Source organism: Narcine bancroftii, chromosome 8, assembly GCF_036971445.1.
Source record: "Narcine bancroftii isolate sNarBan1 chromosome 8, sNarBan1.hap1, whole genome shotgun sequence".
NCBI classification, from domain to species: Eukaryota; Metazoa; Chordata; class Chondrichthyes; order Torpediniformes; family Narcinidae; genus Narcine; species Narcine bancroftii.
The window spans coordinates 91,559,958-91,583,288 of NC_091476.1; the positions used below are offsets into that span (position 1 = coordinate 91,559,958).

A 23,331-nucleotide genomic window follows, 5' to 3' on the forward strand; every position below is an offset into this window, starting at 1 on the left:
GAGGTGCAGAGGGTGAGCAAATTTAGGTTCTTGGGAGTCACTATCTCTGAGGATCTTTCCTGGACCCAACACACTAATGGCATCATGAAGAAAGCACGTCAGTGTCTCTACTTTCTCAGGAGTTTGCAGAAATTTGGTATGACACCAGAAACCCTGGGCAAATTTCTACAGAGGTGTGATGGAAAATGTGATGACTGGCAGATTCATGGTCTAGTATTGGGACACCAATACCCTTGAGTGTAAAGCCATCCAAAATGTAGTGGACACAGCCCAAAACGTCACAGGCAAAATCCTCCCTGCTATTGAATACATCTACAGGGAACGCTGCAGTCGGAGAGCAGCAGAAATCATCAAAGAACCTCACCACTTCTCTGTTCTCGCTGCTGTCATCAGGAAAGCGGTATAGGTGCACAAGACTTGCACCACCAGGTTCAGGAACGGCTGCTACCCCTCCACCATCAGACTCCTCAAAAATAATCTCAATCAGGGGCTCATTTAAGGACTCTTACTTGTGCACTTTATTGATTTTCTTTGTTCTCTCTGTCTTGCCCAATCAGTTTACATTTGTTATGTGGTTATAGTTCTTTTATTTGTTTAAATGGTTACGCTGCATACAGTTTATTTTTTGCACTACCAATTAGTGGTAATTCTGCCACGCCCACAGAAAAAAGGAATCTCAAAGTTGTATGTGATGTTATGCCTGTACTCTGACAATAAATCTGAATCTGAGATCCCAACTCCTGTTACTCTTTTCAATGAGGGACAGGCCAAAGATTGTCCTTACATCCCCTCTGATTCATCCAAAACTGACCCACTTAATGTTCATGTGGCAGGTTGAACTGTTGAATTCTTCATGATGTTAAAGGACTCCGGCTTCACCCAATCACAGGCCTCCTTGGATCCAATCTGATAAGATTGTTTGAGACCACAGTGCATGTGGTACTGTGAAAATGCTTTGATTTCCCATTCATCTGAGGTTGTGACCTTGGCTGGAGGTGCTTTGTTGCACCAATGACTAATTTTTTTTCCCCTGAGGAACTGACATGCATTGCTTAAGTCTAGTATTAATAGCTCGCAATTTCTAATCATATATTTGAACATGTTTATGTGAAATCCAGAAGTGGAATGTGAAATACCCAATTTTCTGGAACTATCTCACTAATTTTTCCATCAGAATAGTTTCTTTAAAAATTACCTCAAGTGGTTGCAATTCTTTGTGCCTTTCAAACTGCTGATGAATACAAATGGCTTTGCAGCCAATTAATTATTTTGGAATATAGACACTTCCTTAAGATAGGAAATGTGTGGTAGCCAATGTCTGCATGAACGATGATGAAAGTTCACTAATGTGAGCGAGTGAACTCAACAAAGCAACGTTCTCTGGTCCTCGGTGCAAAACACGCAGACACACAACCAGACATACACGCATACAAACAATACTTATGCAGGACAAGTATTCATTTCTTTTTATTTTGCTGGAATGAGTTTTATTTACATATTATTTCTTCCTACTTCAGAGGCATGTTGGAAGTGTGAGTGCCAGGACTTCCATGCACAACAATGCTGGTGAAATCTCCACAGGTTCAAGCTTTATTTCAATCTGGGTAGATTTTATTGTCATTTTGCACACCAGGCATTCTGCCTACCTTGTCTGGTAGGATAATCACTTACTGAATATGTGTTATGTCTCAACAACCTCGTTTTTTTCTCTCCCCACTGGTGGAGAGTCGTATTTGGCCTTAAACGGCTTTTTTAAAAAAAAAATTTCATACTATGAACCATATCAATCAAAATGCACACAAACATTTCCCTCTTGAATACACACAGTGGCATTTTCTCCCTTTTTTTCCCCCTACCTTCCCTCCCTCCTTCCCACCCCCCTCCAAACCCATTAAACGTTCAACATATACAATACAATAAACCCATTAAACAATGTCATCACACAATGAAAATAAACAAGAAAATTGTGTCATCTATTTTTACACACTGGATAAGGTCATTTTGTCTTCTTCTCATTCTATCACTTTAGGGGGTGGAGGTCCGCGGTAGGCCCTCTCTGTTGTATTCCATGTACGGTTCCCAAATTTGTTCAAATAATGTGACTTTATTTTTTAAATTATATGTTATTTTTTCCAATGGAATACATTTATTTGTTTCTATGTACCATTGCAAACAGCTTTTTCAAGGTGGACTGTTGCTTCCACGGGAGACCTCTGCTCACTTGCCGCTGCTTTCACAGATATCATCATTTCATCCAAGTTTGGAAATCTTATCAAGGATTGAGTTCAATGACCCAAGCTGGGGCATGCTGTAAAACAATCCTTGAACTACGGAGGGGAATTTAAACATTCAATTTAGGCTTATGTTTGCTGTCAATTCAGAGAAGAATCCCCTCACTCCAGTACCATCACTAGAAGATAAAGAAAGGGTAATAATCCACCTGCTAGAACCACCTTCTTCAAAGTGGGACTCTCCCATTAGTCCCCTCACATGAAGTCCCATCCCTCCAATTCCCTAAATGTCTAGTTCCTCCCTCCAGTTCCATAATTTCCTGCGTTCCTCCATCCTTCCCAGTCCTCTCATTTACTGCCCTCTCCACCTCTTTCAGTTCCGTCCATGGGTGCCTTTTTCCAAACTGTTAGTTGCCTTTATAATTGAGAAATATCGATTGGCAATTCAGCTCAGTTAATCAGAGCTGCCAGAAATGTTTATGACTTAAAACACAAAATCTGATTATAGGATTGCAGGCTATGAAAGATCAGCCTGGAGTTACTGTTCAGGTGAAAGTCAGCAATGCTCACTGACTAAGTAAGTATCATAATAAATGGAGAACATTGTGTACTCAGCTCAGTGTACACGAATGTTAATAGGTCAATGTTTATTTGTATTGATTTTTATATTGTATTTTTCCTAATTAGAACACGTATCTTTTAATAAACATTCTGGTGATCTGCTGTCTTTATCTCATTAGTATTGGGCAATGACTTTTTTTAATGACAAGTGTCATTTACTGGGTTCTCCTGTGGGAAGTATTTGGTGAATACTCGGTAACTTAGCAACTCTGTTCGGTACATAGTGCATAATCACTTTTCCCCTTTGTCACCAAGCACGGAAGAACAAGAAGTAGTTCAATCTGCTGGAATTTTTGTGAAATGTTTGTGATTCCTTATGAATTCTCTGGCGTGAAAGGCGTGATCATCTGGAATCCCATATCATAGAATTGAATGAAGGCAAACATGTGGACATTAGAAAATACCTCCAATGAATAGTACATATCCTTGGGCCCACGATGTTGTGCTGTCATATGTAAGCCTACTCCATCTCAATCTAACCCTTGCCTTCCTCACAGGGCCAGGTTCCCTCTCGACCCTTCCATTGTGTAATTAACAAGAAATTAAGATTTAGTAAAGGTAAAGGTTCCATTACTGTCACCTAATACTACATTTAGAATGTAACACACATGAAATTCTTTAACTTTTGTCTACCATAAAGCAGGCAGAGAGTTGGCGCTTTGTCCAACCTATAGCACCTGGTGTTCCTTGGCAGTTTCCCCTCCAAGTAGTGACCAAGCCTGAGCCTGATTAGCTTCCGAGATCAGACAATCGCAGGCGTATTCGGGCTATTAGGGTTAATGACTATGAAATAATAGATCAAAAAATCAGTTTTCTTTCAGGCCAGACCTCACAACTATATTAAATATAACCTGTATGTTTTTTTCTTCATTTATTATGGGGGGCCCCTTTTTGTGGAGCCCTGATTCAGCTGCACCATGCACTGAAAAAAAACTGTGGTGGCCCCTTCCCTTGGTAACCTAAGCACGTGATTATTTTGCCCGCTCCCTCACAGCCATAACTCCAGAAAAATGATAGAGAAACAGAATCGAAAGGTCTTTATCTGAGTGCACACAACACTCTTCGCAAATCGATCGTGCAAATGGAAATTGTTGAATTAAATATCACAGAAACTCCAGCAACTTGGTTGCAAATTGACCAATGTGGAGAAAAATTAAAACCTTCCAGGATCCTTAACTATTAGGCCAAATTCAATAAGAGGATGGGTGCAACTGATCATAAAAGATAGCTCAAGGTTCGGTGAGAAAAGCAGAGAAAGTAAAATCCTCGTTATCTGGCATTCAAGCAACCGGCATAAAAATCACAGAAAAATAAATCAGTAACAGAATACAGAAGTTCATAATTGGCACACATTGCTGTTAGTTTTCTAATCACACAATCTCAAACATCTGGAAAATTCACTTATCCGGCATCTACCAATCCCCAAAGGTGCTGGATACCAGGGGTTTTATTGTAGAGGAAATGCAATGAGGGTTCAAAATATTGATGATATGTTGGTGGGATAGTCCAATGAGAAGAGATTAAATACAGTGTACTGGATGATTTGGAATTTAGAATGCAAGGGCATCTTACTTCCACATGGATCAATGGAATGTTTGTCAGTGTCGATGTAGAATTAATGTTTCCCTTGTCAGGGGTGTCTAGAATGGTCTCACATTAAAGAATTGGCCATTCAGCACTGAAAAGAGAAGAAATTTCTTCAGCCAGTGGATTTATGGAGGTGGGGTGGTACGGAGGCACATTCACTGAATATACCGAGGGCATCAAGGAATATGGGACTATTAAAGTGATGCTGAGCAAAATGATAGGCCACCATCTCACAAAATGACTGCACAACAGGGGCAAAATGGCCTCCTCCTGTTTCGAGTTCCTATGTTCTTGCTTAATGGACTTTTGTATTGTGAAAATGAATGGAAGGAACTTCCACAACAGAATTTTGTGTGGCAGGAATGAAAAAGGAGCTTGAGCTTCTATGAATTCCATACAGCGGAAGTAGCCATTGCTTCAGTTTTAAAACGCTCATCCTTGTTTTCAAAACTCCTCCCTCCCCCATTTCTCTGACGTTCTCCAACACTGTATCCATCCGAAAAAGCAGAGGCTCTTCCAATTCTAATTTCTGGTTCATCCATGAATTCAGTAACACTGCCAGTCACTGATGTGCCTTCAGCTGTCGAGGCCCTGACTTACCTCCCGGTAACTCTACTCCCTTCCAAACCACTTCACAAAATGAACGATAACCAAACTTCATTGACGAGGTATCAAATGTTTGTTTGACGACACTTCTGCCAAGTACCTTTGACTCCTTTAAGTGCAAGAAAAAAACAGTAATGTAATCATTGGAAAATTCAGTTGGTGCGATAGACACTTAATCCATTAAAATTCTATACAATGACAAGGAGATCTATCCAAATCTATGTGATTTATTTCTATGAGTCTAAACCTACTAAGATTTGCAGTCCTTGATATAGAGGTTAACAAGTTTGACTTTGTGTTGCTTGACACGTCAGTCTGCTTTGCTTCTTTGAGGTTTTTTTTGGGGAAATTGATACCTTGATTTTATTCTCTATTATTCAATGTGTTAATTTCTCTCTCCCTACCCCAATTAAGCAAAACCACTTCATATTAAAAACCCCCACAGTGTGTTGGTGTTGCAGTTAGCCTTGTGAGGTAAATTAGCAGTAAATCTGCATATACAGATTGATAATTGTGCGACTGGTGTCTCAACTGTAATTTATTAGTTTCTATTATTGCGGGTTACCATGACAACAACTCGCAGCCAGGGCGACAAGAGAGATGTTAGATATGCAATGATGAAGCTTCTAGCCCCAACAAATTGAGATGCACATTTTTATCAGCAATTTTCTGAAATAATAAGTAGGAATTTAATGAGATGTAAATCTGTCCTATGGCTGCTACAGCTTGCTTTTTTTCATCTGCAGTTTTTTTTCTCTGTCTTTTCTGCACCAATCTAATTAGAATGAGTAGCACAAGAAAGTAATGGGGATTAAGTTAATCAGTAAGATATGAGGATAAAGTAAAAAAAAGGAAGAGGGGGAGGGGTGGAGTGGAGCAGGGGAAAGTTTACCTCGACAACCAGGGAAGACTTGGCAAGCGGCTTTTGCACTGCAAACCTCAACATTGCTTGGTGAATTTACTGAATTATGGTTCTCAGTCGCAGCAGGGTTTACTGCGACTGAGAACCGACAGAAAAGCAAAGTCCCAATGGCCCATCCAGTTTGTTAGGCACTTTGTTTCATCCACGCGTACTTCTGGCCCCAATCTGAAGTGGAGTAACCTTCTCAGAAATGGCACAGCTTTAGATAAAAATTCTCTCTCTCCAAAACATCAGTAGCCTGAGCCTAAGTTCAAGAGGCAACTGTTATTCCTGTTTCCTATCAACTATATGCATCCTGTTTATATCTCCATTCATATCTTAGCTCCATCTCTAAATGTCCCTGAATGCATCCTATTTTCCACCCGTCTGGCCATATCTACCCATGGGATTGATTCATTGAGCTTCCTCCTCCTTTGATTACATCTGCTGTGCACTAAATTAATGCCCACCATGCACAAGCCTGGTGCACGAAGACTTGCTTCTCCACTCTACACCGAAAGGGACGTGGACGCCTCAGCTGGAGGATCAGGCAGGTAAGGCAGAGACGCATCTCCCTGCAGCCTCAAATCTCTCCCAGGAAGACGGATAACCATTTATCCGACAGACCGTGTCAGACCTCCAGTCGTGTAGTCTTCCAGCAAGACTCACTGGATAGAGCTGAGTATGTTGCCAGAATTTCTGCTGTTCCCCTCAGGCCAACAAAGGTGTTAAATCCCTGCACTGAGTTCAGTTAACACAGCAGTGAGCAGAAAATGGATGTTGATCAAGCTTGCACTGAAAAAAATTGAATAATGTAATGTAAAAAAAATTAAAAGTTTATTTTAGAACTGCTGATCAGTGGAATTTTGATGATTTGATGCAGCCGCCTGTGATAACCGCTCCTGGAACTGAGTCATGAGATGCTTTGCCGAATACACACAAAGGCAGCAAGTCCTGAATCTAATCTCTCCTCAGGAGGAAGGTCCTTCTGTGAGGGCAGCTCTTAAGCATTCTGTGTTTAGGTTCAGAAGCGAGGACTCGGAGCCCTGTTCTTTGGATCGAAAGAATCGGTTTAGCTGATGAAGATATAAATCATTCCAAACCTTAACTGAATTTACTGAATTTTGGTTGCTTTATTAGAAATGTAAGAAATTCTACCATTTCATTAAAGTGTGTCCCTTTAAAACAATGCACGTTAATATTGTGTGTTGCACAATATTCATTATGTGTCTTACTGGAATCCTTTCTCCTACTTTTTAAGTCTTTGGTTTTTTTGACTGAGAAGATTTTTTTTTGGGCAGTGAAACATACTTGATGAATTACAGGTTTTCTTTTCTACTTGCTAGTGAAGGATCAGCGTTTTGCAAAGCGCCAAATCAGCAGTTTCACTCTCCCTGCAACGTACTTTTCACCACCAGATATGTTTCTCAAACTTGAGCTTGCAGTCATTCATAATGTTGAGTGATGACACAGCTGAATGTTTGGCTGGCACTAACTATCAGGCAAGTACAGAAAAATTAGAATTTGCAGTATATCCGATATTCTAAGTAGTCCAAGATGTGCTACCAAATTAATTTGAAATTGAAAAATGAATTTCTGATCACTGTGTAATATTTAATCTTCCTGCTGTAATCTCTCTCCAGAGACCACTTCTTCAGTATCAGCTCAAAGATCCCAACGCCATTAATTGTTCAAGAGTAAACTCATGACCTTTGCTGCAGATTTGAAGTTATCAGATAGATTATGTGCATCACTGAGAATATGAAGTTTTCTCTGATTAACAAGTGTCATCTGACTGCGCTTTACAGCGACTTGCTCTTGGGATACAAGTGAGGCTTCGAAGGCAGCTTTTTTTGATGAACTAATTGCCCATTGTCCAGTTGCTCTGGGTAGAGAGTGGCAGGTGTCCACTGCAAATTGAACACAAATTATATTTTTAAATTTAGAAACACAGCACAGTAACAGGCCCTTCTGGCTCATGAGCCCCGCACCACCCAAATACACCCATGTGACCAATTAACCTACTAACCCTTCTTTGGAACATGGGAGGAAACCGGCGCACCTGGAAAGAAACCCACGTGGACACAGAGAACGCACAGGCTGCTTGCAGACAGCAGTGGATTTGAACTTGAGTTGCTGGCGCTGTGTTCTGCTAACCGTGTCCCCTTCATGAATAAACAAGAGGCAATTCAGTGCAATTCATGTGTCACTCTGTGATCTCTGTGGCAATGTGTATCCTCCATACAAATCTTCATATTTCCCTCAAAATGAAATTCTCTCACTCTCTATTGTAAGCATCACTTATTTATCCCCTTGTTGTCTAATCCCTCAGTTGCTAGAAGTGAACTTGGAAATTAGTCATGCATTGGTATTGTTCACCCCTGGATCTTAATCTCCCTCCCCAGTTCTTGGTGGCAATCCACAATCCAGGCCCCAGAGCTCCCAATTGTTCTTCTTTGAATAATCTCAAGCATTGAAGCCTCCATCAGTTAACATCTCCACCTCCTCCATTCGAACAGAAGCAGCCCAGTTTTCCCAGAATTCCATTGCCATTGAAACCCCTTGTGCTCCAGATGGGATACTCCCTCCTCTGCCTCATCCAACCCTGACCAAAACACAGTCCATACTTCCACTCTCCGATTCACTTCTTGGTTCTGGTGTCACACTTTGAAATATTTTTTTTAAATGTGCAGCAGAAGCGGTAATGAAAAAGATAATTTGCTACTTTGATTAGCCCCACCTCCTAATTTCCTAGACAACCGTCTCTTCTTCTTGACTTCATAAATTTAGAAAACTCCAGCAATTTGCACCTTAACCTCTTCTGCTCGAACAAAAGAGGCCCCAACATTCTCTCGAGTGAAATCTTGTAACAGACAATGTTCCTTTGAATGTAAGCTACATTCTCATCCCTCAGCATCTATGCTATGGAGTTTTTAAGAAAGTTTGGGTGTTAGTGGAAACCAAACCGAAAAGACCAGTCCAATGTTGGTCATATTAGGATTTTAATAGATTTCTACTTTTCTATTGGGCAGTAATTGCTTGACCTAATTTAAAATGTGTCATCAGGACTCTCAGTTCAACAACTCCAACAAAACTTGATTCAAATTCATTTATTCACAAATTGATTTCTCAACAAACCTCCTCAGACTAAAAAGCCTGTAACACTAATTTGAGTGACATAAACTTCTGGAAGCTAGAGTACAATTTATTCAGAAATTGCTGACTCGTCATTTAGTTCAGCAGTTAAATATCTTGGCCAACTTTACAAGTAATCATCAGTAATCAGAGATCTTGGTAAAGAAATTTGAGTATTGGTATTATTCATTGGTTTGATGTTAATGGTTTAAACAGGAGTTTATCTGGAATATTGGGGTATTCCTGTCTAAAGCCTCAGATGGAAACCTGTCTTTACCATTTCCTATTTTCTACAAGCCTACTAACTTCCACAGTTACATCGACAACACTACTTCACACCCCGTCCCCTGTAAGGGTTCTATTCCATTCTCTCAATTCCTCCGCATTGGTCACGTCTGCTCTCAGGACGAGGTCTTCCATTCTGGAACATCCAAGATGTCTTCCTTCTTCCAAATACATGGCTTCCCCTCTGCTGCCATCAATTCACCCCTTACCTGAACATCTGCCCTGGCGCCCTCCATCCTCAGACGCATCAAGGATTGATACCTTGAGAAAGGGCTCAGGCCCAAAACGTTGGTTACCCTTTACTCCCTATAGATGCTGCATGACCATCTGAGTTTCTCCAGCACTTTTGAGTATTGCTCGCATCTGCAGACTTTCCTCTTTAACACTGTTAACATCTCCTTTCATACTTATCCTTTGCTTTTTGTTGCAGAGCTCTCCATCCTCTCTGACGACAATAACCAATGCCGTCAATTCTCAGGGGATTGTGGTACCAACGTCTGCTTTACAACAAGGGAATGCTGCCATGCCAACACAGGTGGTAACAGGTAAGGGCTATCAACGTATGTTGCGAATGGATGGTTAGCTTCATATTTCTTCACCCCACCCCCCTCCCAGCTTGTACCTTCTCTCCCTATATTGAGACCAGGGATAACTTGTTCCCATACCCCAAGTAGTTCAATGATACATTTACAGTCAGAAATGTGTATTGTGATATGTTGAAGAGAGCCAACTCACAACCGCCCTAGTACAGAGCTTAAACCCAAACCAGCAAATACTGGAAACTCTCATTAGAACAGGTAACATCTGTAGAGAGACTTTCTGAGAATTTCTTCAAAATTGAGAATGACGATAGGTGCTTTCCATTGCCTAAGAATGCTTAGACCCGTTATGGTCCAGATCCCTGCCCTAAATCAGCAATCTCCAATAACTTGGATCAATCTTCTCGATCTTTTTGGATAAACTTGAGCGGTTTAATTCAATCTAAAAAATGATATTTTTGCCTTTTTTTTTGGCTCTGTTTAAACATACAAATTTCCTGGACTAATACTTTGAAGGACTGAATAATATTCCATTCAGTCGCCAGTTTAAATGACTGGAATTTGCTTTGCTCTTCCATCTCTGGTTGGGGTCTTGTGTACGTCAACAGCTGCTGATTGGCATGTGACGAAAACTCATCTGGTCTTCATCTTTGTCCTTGGATGCTCCGGGTTTCATTCACTGTACTCAGGAGTATCTTTATTTATAAAGTTAGTTCTCGAGGTGTGGAAAGTGTGCTGATACAGCTGCATGTACTGTCTATGAAGTCAATTCAAATGAGCATCTTGCTAGCTTATTTCCGATACTGATTGAATAAGGGTCTGGAGCCACCTCTAGACCAGACTGGGTATGGATTGCGAGTTTCCCTGCGAAAAGTACATTGTTGGGCTGGACCACAAGTACCACGGGGGTCCGTAAATCATTCAGCAATTCACCAGAATCTGTCCACTGAGTGCGCCGTGCATTTTCTTCTCATTGTACCAGATCTTTTACAAATTCCGAATAGTACTGCTTCTGCGCAGTGAATGAGTGTAAATTTCTGGATTTACTCTGCCTTTCGACTCCAAATAACAGGGCACGCACCTCCTCAAATTTCGCAGCACCCAGGCTAAGAAAGCTGCCGGTAGCAGGTCAAAGTTGGAGCAAATCCAGTGATCCTGTTCTTGTGCAAGGAGAAAAATGTCTGTAGGGGGAGGTTAAATAAAATGTAATTTTAGATTTTTAAAAATTTATTAAGCGGGCTTAAGTGTATTTATATATTTAATTGTTTCTATGTTATAGTTTCAAGTTTTTAATGTTTTTAGTTTGACAGGCAGTAAGACTCAGGCTGTGACTTAATTGTCTATCAAAGCTAACCCTGCAGAGTCTGCCATATGTTCAGACAAGTCGTGTTGTGAGCAGGGCCTCACTCCAAGCTGCTTTGTACCAGAAAGCCAATCTCTCCATGTCAGAATGGGTGCAGCGATGGAGAGATAATAGTACAGAAATAAACCCCTTTGGTCATAATGTTCGTCCCAGCCATCAAACCCGTTATATTCTACCAACCCTAACACCATCATATTCTCCCTCTCCCCATTCTCTCTCTTTCCCTATCCCTCTGTCTCCTTTCTTTCACCTCCCTTCCCTTCACCTATCAGAGAACCACGCTCTGCCCACACCCCTATCACTTCTCAGCTCTTCTACCCTCCCACCTGAGTCCACCTGTTGCCTGTTAGCCTGAGCTCCTCCTCCACCTGCCCTTTCCTCCCTCCTCTCCCCTCCTCCCACCTTTTTATATAGGCATATGTCCGTTTGTTCTTTTCTTATTACCTTGACAAAGGGTCTAGGCCTGATACGTTGGTTACCCTTTACTTCCCATAGATGCTGTGTGACCCTCTGGGTTTCTCCAGCACTTTTATGTATTGCATTCAACCCCAGCTTCTGCAGACTTCCTTGTTTAAAACTATAATGTTCTCCCTATGTCCTCATCGCCTCCTCAAGGATTCTACTACTCACCTAAATACTGCTTCTTAATATTACCAACCCACACATTTTAGTGATGCCACAGGAAACAAAAATAACGCGCAAACTAAATGCAAACAACACCAGAGGCCAGGATTAATCCCATGTCGCTGGAGTGTAAGACGACAGCTCTGCTTCTCAAAAGATGATCTAGTCTCCAGCAGATTGAGTGTGGCTTCAGATTCCAGTATCTGCAGTCTCCTGTGTGTCTCCAGAAGATCTGGTCTGCTGTGCCAGTGCTGGACAATGGAACTCTTTCCATATCGAGCACTTGATATTGTTATCTAGTACTGACAACTGTTTTTATTGCCATTGGAGAAGATGTTAAGGCTTTGGAGTGGATGCCAGATAACCAAGTTGGGGTATCACAGTTAGCATATTTAGTCATGAAACTGGGTTATGGGATCACCAATGCCTCCGAGCAAAAAATCCTGTAAAAGGTAGTGGACACAGCCCAATACATCACAGGCAAAACTCCTTTGGGAATATGCATATGGAATGTTGCCATTGGAGAGGAGCATAAATTATCAAGGATCCACACTGCCCAGGTCACGCCCTGTTCTCGCTGTGCCGAAAGGAAGGAGATGTAGGTGCCACAGAACTCATTCTCTCAGGTTCAGGAATAGTTACTACCCCTTAACTGTCATACTCTTGAACAATAGGGGATAACTCCTCATTTAAAGACTCATGCTCATGATTTATACTGTATTTTTATTTTTATATCTGCATTTACACAATTTGTTTACAATCCCTGATAAGTACAGGTTCCAGTTAGTGGTATAGAAATGACTAATCCCATCCCAGAGAACGTTGTGTCACGTATGCACTCTGACAATAAATATTAACTTTGAACTTTGAGTTATTGGTACATGAACTCAAGCTGGGAAACATCACAAGCTGGTTGGTTTTGAATCGTCATTTGACAGGAATCATATTTCTCCAATTATTTGTTGCTGTGTCACTGTCCCTCTTTGTAGAAACATGAACTCAGTGGATACGAGATACATTTGAGTATGTTGAAGGATTAGATTAGATGTATTGGTATAGTTATTGTCTCAGAGTTTAATGAAACATGGCCTGACAAGCCTATGCTCCGGCTTATGGTCCTCACCATTATTCTTTGTGAGCCTGCGTGAGTTTTGCTGATAAATGAATGTTTAGAGACCTGGTTGTTGCTGGCAGGTACTGCCAGTCTCTGTTCATCCTTGAAAAGGTGGTGGTGAGCCGTTGTTCTGAACTGCTGTTGAAGGAAGCTCCCTCAATGCTCTTGAGGGAGAGTATTCGGATTTGACACCCATCCACGGTGACGAATTGTCTCAGGCGCCTGCCTGCTTTTGCTTGAAGAAGGGCTCAGGCCCAAACCGATGGTCAAATATCTTTACCTCCAATGGACGTTGCATGACTTGCTACATTCCTGCAGCATTTTTGTGCTTTTACTATAATCACAGGACCTGCAGATTTTCGTATTTCACCGCGTGGGTTTGTCTCACACGTGTTAGCTGGTTGCACCCACTATGGATGTGGGGGAGGGTGGACAGGCTGACTGGTATGTGGTGAGACAGTATGGGCCCTGGACTGGGAGGCATTTCTGGAATTCCCTGAGCCTTTTGTAACTTTCCATCTCTGAAAGTCCTTTAAATTGGTGCTAAATATTTCTAATGTAAATGGATTGAAATAGTGACAAATTATTTAAAAGACTCAAAAGCAAAACTACTTTCAAAAATACAATTAAACAAAATAAAATGAAATGAACTGCACATAGTCCCCCAAATGCACCCGACTTCCTTGATGTAAGGCCAATGGCTTGTTGCACCACCCTCAGGCTTGCTAGTGTGTCACCATATGTGGTTATGTCGGACCGCCAGCACATTGCAAGTGTTGACCTTTGATCCTGTGTGGACAAGAACTGGGGCATGCTAATTTGCAAACAACTGATCTGCAGGGATACCTTTTGGACTTCCCCACTATCCGTCATCAGGATGCAGGCATTGTCTCACAGACACGCTCCATAAATGGTTATATGGTTATATGATTGCACAAGAACAACCCGACAAAACTGCGTTCTCCGGTCCTCGGTGCAAGGGTATGCAGACATATAAGCAGACGTAGCACACAGGAGGGTATGAGCAATGATGAGAGGTCAGACAAACTTGGACTATTTTCTCTGGAGTATCAGAGGTTTGGGAAAGACCTCATAGAAGTTTCTAAAATTACGAGATAAGGCACTGATAAGGTAGATTTTCCCAGGGTAAAATGTAACACACGAGAGGACATGCGTTTAAGGTGAGAGGGGGAATGTTTAAAGGACACATGCAAGCCAAGTATTTTTTTCATAGAGTACCTGTAATGAGCTGCCAGGAGTTGATATCGGACATATTGGCACTGGATATTTTGGCAAAGAAAAAGAATTTTGTAGCCTTTTGGACATTTTGGCGCCCACAGTTCGGCGCTGGCATTGCGGTATTTCAGAAATATTTGCCAACGGAGGGTTGGATTATTAGTATTTGTATAATAAGTAATTATTTAATAGCAATAAATCCTAAAATGTCTCTGAAATGCCAGCTGCATATTGACAGTCCTGCTGGTAGCAGTGCTGTCACAGGACGGCCGGCAGGGCAGTCGGCTGGGGTGACAGCGTGCGGCCAGCAGGGCTGTCACAGGGTGACCAGTGGGAAGGAGTCGGCCAGCAGACAGTGAGTGGGGCTGCAGACCAAAATGTCCAGTGCCAAACTGTGGGCGCCAAAATGCCCAGCACCAAATTGTGGGTGACAAACTGAGAGCCAAAATGTCCGGTGCTGAAATGTGGATGCCAAAATGTCCTAGATCCCCCCCCCCCCCCCCCAGGAGTGGTGCTGAAAACTAATACTATTGTGGCATTTAAGAGGCTTCTATATAGGCACATGAATATGCAGAAAATTGAGTTATATGTCACAACACCTCCTTATTAGTCAGGAAGGCATAGCTGTGCCGAAACGTCCTAAGGTTGAGAAGGGCAAGGCTACTGGCTCCCATCTTGACAACATTTTACAGGAGCACAGTTGAGAGTGACCTGTTTGGCTGCATCACTGTGTGGTATAGTAGCTGCAAACAGAAGTTAATAGAGGGGAATCATCAAAATGGCTGAGAAGATCACTGGGGTCTCCCTTTCATCTGTTGATGACATTCACTGGTTAAATAGGTTAAGTAGAGCTCAAAGAATTGTCGAGGACTCTTTCCATCCAACACACAGTATCTTTGGCCCACTACCATCAAGAAGGAGGTACAGGAGCCTCAAACTCAGGACTGAAAGACTTGGAAATAACTTCTTCCTGCAGGTGGTGAGATTGATGAACAGTGTCCTGTAACCGAGCACATCATCTCAAAATATTTGTATAACTTTATTTTAAATTATATCTTTACGTATTTATGTGATTATTATGTGCTGTGTATTATATGTGTGTGCCCCGTGGTCCAGAGAAATGCTGTTTCACCTGGTATATGTACAGTCTGATGAAAATAAACTTGAACTTGATGCGCAAACATCAGTTTTAGTTTAATTTTGTATCAAGACATGAAGGCTTCTTGTTCCTGTTCTGTAATTATTTTGCAAAATCATTATTGGGGTAACTGGCGCTGGATGGAGTAGACAGTTCAAATTGCAACTGCTGGCTAGCACGAACGGAAATTTCAGAAACATGCACACCTGTGCTGTTGAATGTAGAAATCTAATGTACTGGGTGACAGATCTCACCATTGTTGCTTGTTAAGATTCCCCAGCATTATATTACAGAATCAACATGTACGGTAGGGTCATCAGGAGCAAGAGTTTACCCCTCCCTTTAGTATGATCATAGCAAATGCAATTGTAACCTCAATTCTGTATTCCTATCCACCTGCAGTAATCTTACATCTCCAATGCAGAGCCCAGGGTTTCATGTAGGCAGTTATTTTACCTGACGACATTCACTTTCACGACAGTTGGCATCGTTCTTCTGTTCACACGAAACTTGCCTGACTCTAATTGTTTTAACAACTTGCCATTTTATGAAGTATGCTTAAAATCCTTGGGTTGCCAGGCCTGTAACATAACCACTGACCGAGCTTACAGAACTTCTTTCTTTAAAAATTTCAGTCATCCTGCCAAATCTTTCTTTGCCTGGATCAATAATCTTTCCCATTACACTGTAGTTAAATACATTGCAGACCATGGCAAACTAAAAGCATTATGGCACTGCTTCAAAGGACTGGATAACAATTTTAAAAATTCCTATATGTTTTACTATCTACAGTAAACCCCCTGGTATCTGGCACTTATGGGGATTGGTAGATGCTGGATAAGTGTATTTTCCAGTTGTTTGAGACTAATTCTTACAATTCCTAACTAATAAACCTGTATTAAGAATAAACAGTTTAACAGACAAAAATATTATACTGTACTTACACTGAACAAGCTTCACTTGAAGCCTTTTACTTTATTCTCAGTCACATTCTTTGAAAACATTCAACCGTAGCTGCATCTGCAGGTTCCTTCCCCTCCACGGAGCCACATGAAAGACAAACAATTATAGCTAATTAAGCCCCCTCCCCCAAGTTTAGAAATAAAGCCCCTGACTAGGATAAGCTGGGATAAGAAGGCACTTTAAGAGAGTCACCCTAATGACGAGTGGCATCAACCAGCTCTTCATCCTGGGGTGTTTCTCTCAACTTTATTCAAACAGCTGCTACAAGCAAAGCCCAACCAAACCAAAGCACAAACCACACTGGCTGAATATTTACTCTCATCTTCACCAAAGGTTTATGTGTTACTTCGTAGAACATTTACAATGTTAAACTTGCATTTTTTAACCTCTTATTTTATTCTTATTTATTTAAATTTTTGAAAATGTATTTTCCTCGGTTTTCTTTTGCCGTTGCTTGAGGCTGCCGGTTGCTTGAATTCCAAATACCAAAGATTTTACTACAGATGAAAAAATAATAATCTTGTGGCATTTCTGAACTGATTTTTTTGTTTTTGTTTTTATTGCATTTTAATTTTCTTGACATTTAAAGTGTCTGATAAATGACCATACCAGGTTTGAGGAGAAATGAGCAAAAATTCAGAGATCTGTTGTCAATTGCCAAAAGTGCTCATAGTTTGGAAACGTGTACACATTATTGGTGTAGTGATGTGCAGGCTTTCTGAATCAGATTTTTATTAAAAGACTCTAGCCACGCTAAATCTAGCCAACAATTCGACAGTTACGAAGATGTAAACCATTTGCCCTGTCACATTAGGAGTCAGACATTTTGACATTTTGTATAATAAGCGATTATTTAATAGCAATACCTGATCGAAAATAGCAGAGAGAGGGAGCTAAGCAGTGTGTATAGAGAAGGGAAGGAATGTGCTGTCATTGTTGTAAGAGCCCCATGCATCTGAAGCACTAAATGAATTGCCATAAAGCAACAGACCAGTTTTGTATGTTTCCTCTATAACTGATGAAAAAACAAACAGGGTTTGAAGAGTTAAGAATTCTGGGATTCAAGGCTCTTGATTACTGTTCCTAAAAGCTGGAAAAATAGATGCATCGTATAATCTCATTTGCATGCAATATTTTGTCTGCTTTACTTTTATTATTGGATTGCTGTTCCTATATTATTTTGTCTGCATTTCCTGTATCATTACGTTTGCCCTCTCTGCGCTGTTTTGCCCTATTTGACTCTGGAATAATAAAACTGCGTCATATGAATGATGATTAGTTTGTGACAGAGATTCCAAAAAAATGGGGAAATGAAAAATATCTCCATGTTATTTTTGTGCTGTATTCCTATGCAGGTGGAACAATTTACCAGCCGGTAACTATGGTAACCTCTCAGGGTCAAGTGGTGACCCAGGCCATTCCGCAGGGTACAATACAGATCCAGAACACACAGGTGAGAGATAAAGATTTTATTTTTCTCATTCTATGTCCTTCGAGCTGAAGCCATTAAGCTAGATCCTAATGCCTGAACTTCTGAATGAATCTCCTTACTATCGGAGACCAAGAGCCTCCTTAAATCAGATTGAAAATTGGACAGGGATACATCACGGGTTCAGTTAAGTGGCTGACTTTGGGACTTGCCTCTCCTCATCGAGAACAGGTACACATCATAATGAACGTCACCAGACACAAAGAGAGGATACTGATTATATCCCAGTGATAATATCGTTAATGCAGGGTATGGTCTTAACTGCGTTGAGATGACAGTGCTTGTATGAAAAATGTTTTCAAGATAAATAGTGTCAGAACCTGTCGTGTCCCAGTAAAGATATTTCTGAACATGGCACTGATTATCATTATGGAATCTTACTGTACATATTGGCTGGCAGATTGATCTACATAATAATGCTGAATACATTTTTAAAAAGCAATTTGCTGAGGAGATCACTCAGGATATGTCAATGTACTCAATTAAAAATATTTGTTTGCATTCTGTATTTGTTTGCTGTATTCACCCATGCATAGAGATGAGATGCTACAGTAGATTAGACTCTGTCCTTTTGCTTCATAACTGTTTGCTGGCCTTAAGCATCCTGTTTAAATGAAATTGGCCAGTCCAATCTTCAGTTCCTGATGAATTCATGCCCAAAGCACTGATTAAGATTGCCAAAGTCACATCAAAAATCCAGTGGTCTCTTGCAGTTGCTGAATTTGTGATATTTCAGTGAACTATGCATAACAACGAAGCAAAAACTGAGGAGTTTTATTATTTCTGCTTCAAGAATATATGCTGTTGATGCCTGTCTTTCCTCATCTGAAGCACAAGTTCAAGGAAAAATTGTAGGGCAATTCTAGAGGAGAAAGAGTGTGGCAGCAATGAAACCATAACATTGAAATTAGATGCACGTGTGCACATTTTTATTTGCTAATTGCACATGAGACATCAATTAAAATATGTGGTCTGTGATAAGTGTAACTAGTCCATCCTTTCTGCAGCCTTGATTTTAAGTGGTCAAGGTAATGGACTCTGTATTTGGAGTGGTCTCTTCAGTATTCAGACTGAAGACCAAATCGGTCATGCACTGTGATCATAAATACCTTGATCAGCCCAGTCCTCACAGCCAAGGGGAACCACAACACTATGTGGGGGCTGCCCAGGTACTGATAGAGTGCGAGTGCTAATGCTAACCCTGACCACTAGGGAGAGTTGGGAGACGAGCTGTGGCATCTTGGGTAGATTGAAAATGGATGCTTCCATGAGGTCTTGTCTGTGTGTGCTCTAGCTAATAAATGTAGTTGTTTTAAAAGAACTCGTTTCTTTATTACAATAAAAGAAACATCATATTGTACCAGGAGTGAGAATCAGTCAATATAGCAGCAGATTAATGGAAAGTGTGAACGCTCCTGATGCTGTAAAAAGGACTGGAAATATTGAGCACGAGTGGAGGCTGTTCAAGCAAGGATTCATGCTGTACCTGCAAACCATTGAAGTCGATAGCAAACCCGAGGCACTTAAGATTGCACTGCAACTTACCATGGCTGGATGTCAAGCACTAGAGGTTTTCAATACATTGTTTTTTGCCAAAGCAGAAGGCCAGGGCACATTGGACAGAGTTATTGAGATGTTTGATGAACACTGTTCACCAGAGAAAAATGAAACGTTCGACAGTTACGTGCCTTGCTCACGCACGCAGCTGCAGGGAGAGAGCTGATACTATTTTTAACAGCAATAACATGTAATTTTGGATCACTGCAAGAGTCAATGATCTATGATCAAATTGTGTTCGGGATTATTGATAAGAAAATGAGCGAGAGGTTCCAGAAAAAGATAAGAGCTTACCTTAACTGTGAAGATATGCCAAGCCAGTCAATTAGCTCTGCAACCTGCAAAAAAGTTAGGTGAGAGTGGAAAAGCCAGTGAAAACAAAGGCAGTGTCACAGTGTCTGGACACAAACATAAACAAAAAATGAGACAGAAAACAACGAAAAGGAGAGACATTCATTTGTAAACGATGTGGCACTCAACATGCCCCAAGACAATGCCCTGCCTATAGAAGAGTCTGTAATAAGTGCAAAGGGCAGAATCATTATGCAAAGCAATGTTTTTCCACAGGGCAACAAAACAGAAGTAAAAGTGAGCTCACTATAGAAGAAAAGGCCCTCAGTGACACACTTTTTGAGGCCATGGTAATGCAGAAAGATTCTAAACTGACAGTCACTGAACTGCCATGTGTGAACAGAGTTAAGCAGGATAAGTGGAATGTGTTATTGCATACAAATAGAACAAATATTCTTTTCAAGCTGGACACAGGAGCAAAGGTCAATTTGATCTGTGAGCATGACATCAGGACAATGAAGATAAAACCAGACATCCATGCAAATCCTCTACAGCTCAAAGCCTACAATGGACAGAGCATCGACACGAAAGGTATATGTAAACTCAAGGTGAAAGTTAAAGAGCACCACCTCTGGTTCACATTAGTCCCAGATGGACATGAATCACTGCTGCGTGACAAAGCATGTGAAAACTGAAGCCTTAGTCAAGAAGATGTATCACATTAACAGTGACCATGAATTGAACAGCATAGAAGAAATACTGGATCAATTTCCAAACATCTTCAAGGGGTTTGGAGTTCTACCATTCACCTACAAGATACAATTGAAGGAGGACGCACAGCCAGTGGTATATGCCCCAAGGCGGTTCCAGCACCACTAAAAGAAAAGCTTATTCAGGAACTTGACCTAATGATGTCATTAGGGGTCATAAAAAAAGTGGAGAAGCCCACAGAATGGGTGAATTCAATGGTGTGTGTCAAAAGGAAGAATGGTGATCTACGTGTGTGCATGAACCCAAAAGACGTGAATGCCAATATAAAGAGAGATTCCAACCAGGGATTAAATTACGTGAGATGGCAAGTGCAAAGTTTTTCACCAAATTGGAGGCATCCCAGGGCTTCTGGCAAATAAAACTGCATGAAGACAGCACAAAATACTGTACATTTAATACACCGTGTGGCTGAAGCACCTTTTTGGAATTTCCTCAGCTCCGGAAGTGTTCAACAAGACATGCTCCATGAACATCATAGAAGGGATAAATGGCATACTTGTGTACATGGATGTCATGATCCTATGGCAATTCACACAAGAACAAGTCAACAAAAGGATCATCAAAGTGCTACAACCCATCCAGAAATATGGATTACAGTTAAACAGAGAAAATTGTCAGTTTGGTGTGAAGAAAATCACCTTTCTGGGAGATAAACCATCAGAGGCAGGTGTGGAGCCAGACAAGAGCAAGGTGAAAGAAATTTTAGAGATGCCAAAACCCACCGACAAAAAAAGGTGTATTGATAGTGCTGGGAATGATCAATTTCATTGGTAAATTCATACCAAACCTGTCATCCAAAACAATGTACCTAAGGAAGTTGTTACAGGACAAATGTGAATTCAAGTGGATAGACAACCACGAGGAAGAATGGAGACAACTGAAGACCATTCTAACTACAGAACCAGTACTTTTGATGTACTTTGACATACCAGAAGGATGAAAATATAAACAGACATATCAAAAGATGGAATAGGTGCTGTACTACTGTAGGAGAAGATTGGAAGCCAGTAACATATGCATCAAGGTCGATGACAACATCTGAATGGCAATATGCACAGAGTGCATAGAGGAAAGAGTGTCTGGGTCTGGTCTATGGACATGAGAAAATCCACAGTTATGCGTATGGTCAATCAGCATTCATGGCAGAGACAGAGCACAAGCCATTAATAGCCATAATCAAGAAAACCCTCAGTGAAATTCACCGCAAATCCAAAAACTGATGATGAAGCTACATCATTATGACTTTGAATTGGTGGACACACCAAGGAAACTTATTGTGTTGGCTGATGCGTAATCCATGGCAATGACGCAGAGTGAATGAGAGTTCCACAGGGACAGATTTGAATCTCCACGTGAATCTGCTTGCTAAATTTCTTCCCACATCTGACATGAAACAGAAAAGGACACAGTTCTACAGAAAGTCATCAAGAATCTGAATGAAGGAGGCCCTAGAGGTAAATGTCAGCCATATTACAGCATCAGAGCTGAGCTGAGTATTGTCAATGGGCTTCTACTCAGACAGAGCAGAATTATCATTCCTCATTCACTACAAAAAGAGGTGCTGAAAAGGTTGCATGAGGGGCACCTTAGAATGGAAAAATGCAAAAGGAGGGCCAGAACTGCTCTTTATTGGCTAGTGATAAACAATGACAATGACAGAAAGGTTTCAAGCTGTGAGACCTGTTTGAAACATTATATAAAGCAGACAGAGGAACCCATGATCATAACTGACTTATGGAGCCGTAGCAGAAAATTGGGAAGAATCTGTTCCACATGGATGGAAAGAATTACTTGCTGGTTATTGACTATCTATTGAACTATCTGGAGATTGCGCTACTTCATAGCATGTCTGCTACTTGTGTGATCCAATATATGAAATCAATCTTTGCAAGACATGGAATTCCTCAAATTGTCTACAGTGACAATGGGCCATGTTACAGCTGTAGAGAATTCAATAACTTTGCAGAAGGGTATGATTTTTGATTTGTGATTTCAATTCCTCTGCATCCACAGTCAAACAGTAAAGCAGAGAAAGGAGTTCACATAGTTAAACAGCTGCTCAAGAAAGTACAAGACAGCGGCTCAGATCCTTATAGATCTCTATTGAGTAACAGAGCTTCACCACTTGAATGTGGCATATCACTTGCTGAGCTTCTGATGGGATGTAGACTACGCACTACACTTCCCTACTCTGCAGACCCAAACAAGAACAGATGTCGAAAATTTCGAATGGAAACTAAAGTGTCTGCAATAGAGACAAAAAGCCAACTATGACAAGTCATCAAGAAGCTTAGGGCCAGTGGCACAACATGACACAGCGCGACTCAAGAGATTCCAACATTTGGGACTGAAAGGCCACTATTCTGGAGGAATAAATGCAAGATCCTATGCTGTCAGAACAGAGGGTGGTCATATACTGAGGAATCGAAAGAGCCTGCTGAAAACACAAGAGACACTGCAAATCCAGAAGATCCAGACTGTACAGCAACAGTGGAAACACCACCAATGCTGGACAGTAGAGGATCAGCAGAGCCGACACAAACAGATGCACATGCATTATCAAAGCACCCGACAGACTGAATCTCTAAAAGAAAAACTGCTGATCTTTGTGTTTACGCTTGTGTTGAACTTTAAATTGAAATTAATACTGTGTGTCATGTTGTTAGATTAAAGATCTCAAGGAAAGGGGTGTAATGATAGAGTGCAAGTGCTAGTGCTAACCATGACCACTAGAGTGTTGGGAGATAAGCTGTGGCAGCTTGAGTAAATTCAAAATGGATGCCTCCACGAGATCTTGTCTGTGTGTGTTCTAGCTAATAAATATAGTTGTTTTAAAAGAACCCAAGTTTCTTCATTACAATAAAAGAAAAATCACAGCCC

The 23,331-nt window shown here is 41.0% G+C and overlaps 1 protein-coding gene across 6 annotated transcripts in view; it reads left to right on the forward strand.

Annotated features, from left to right (window-relative positions):
• Nucleotides 1–23,331, forward strand: part of pknox2 (pbx/knotted 1 homeobox 2) — a 542,571-nt gene that overhangs the window by 435,710 nt on the left and 83,530 nt on the right. For all 6 annotated transcript variants that reach the window (XM_069894493.1, XM_069894489.1, XM_069894488.1 and 3 more), the window contains 2 exons: nucleotides 9,797–9,911; nucleotides 17,699–17,796. In XM_069894493.1, the coding sequence (XP_069750594.1) occupies nucleotides 9,797–9,911; nucleotides 17,699–17,796 (213 nt within the window). The remainder of the gene's footprint in view (nucleotides 1–9,796; nucleotides 9,912–17,698; nucleotides 17,797–23,331) is intronic.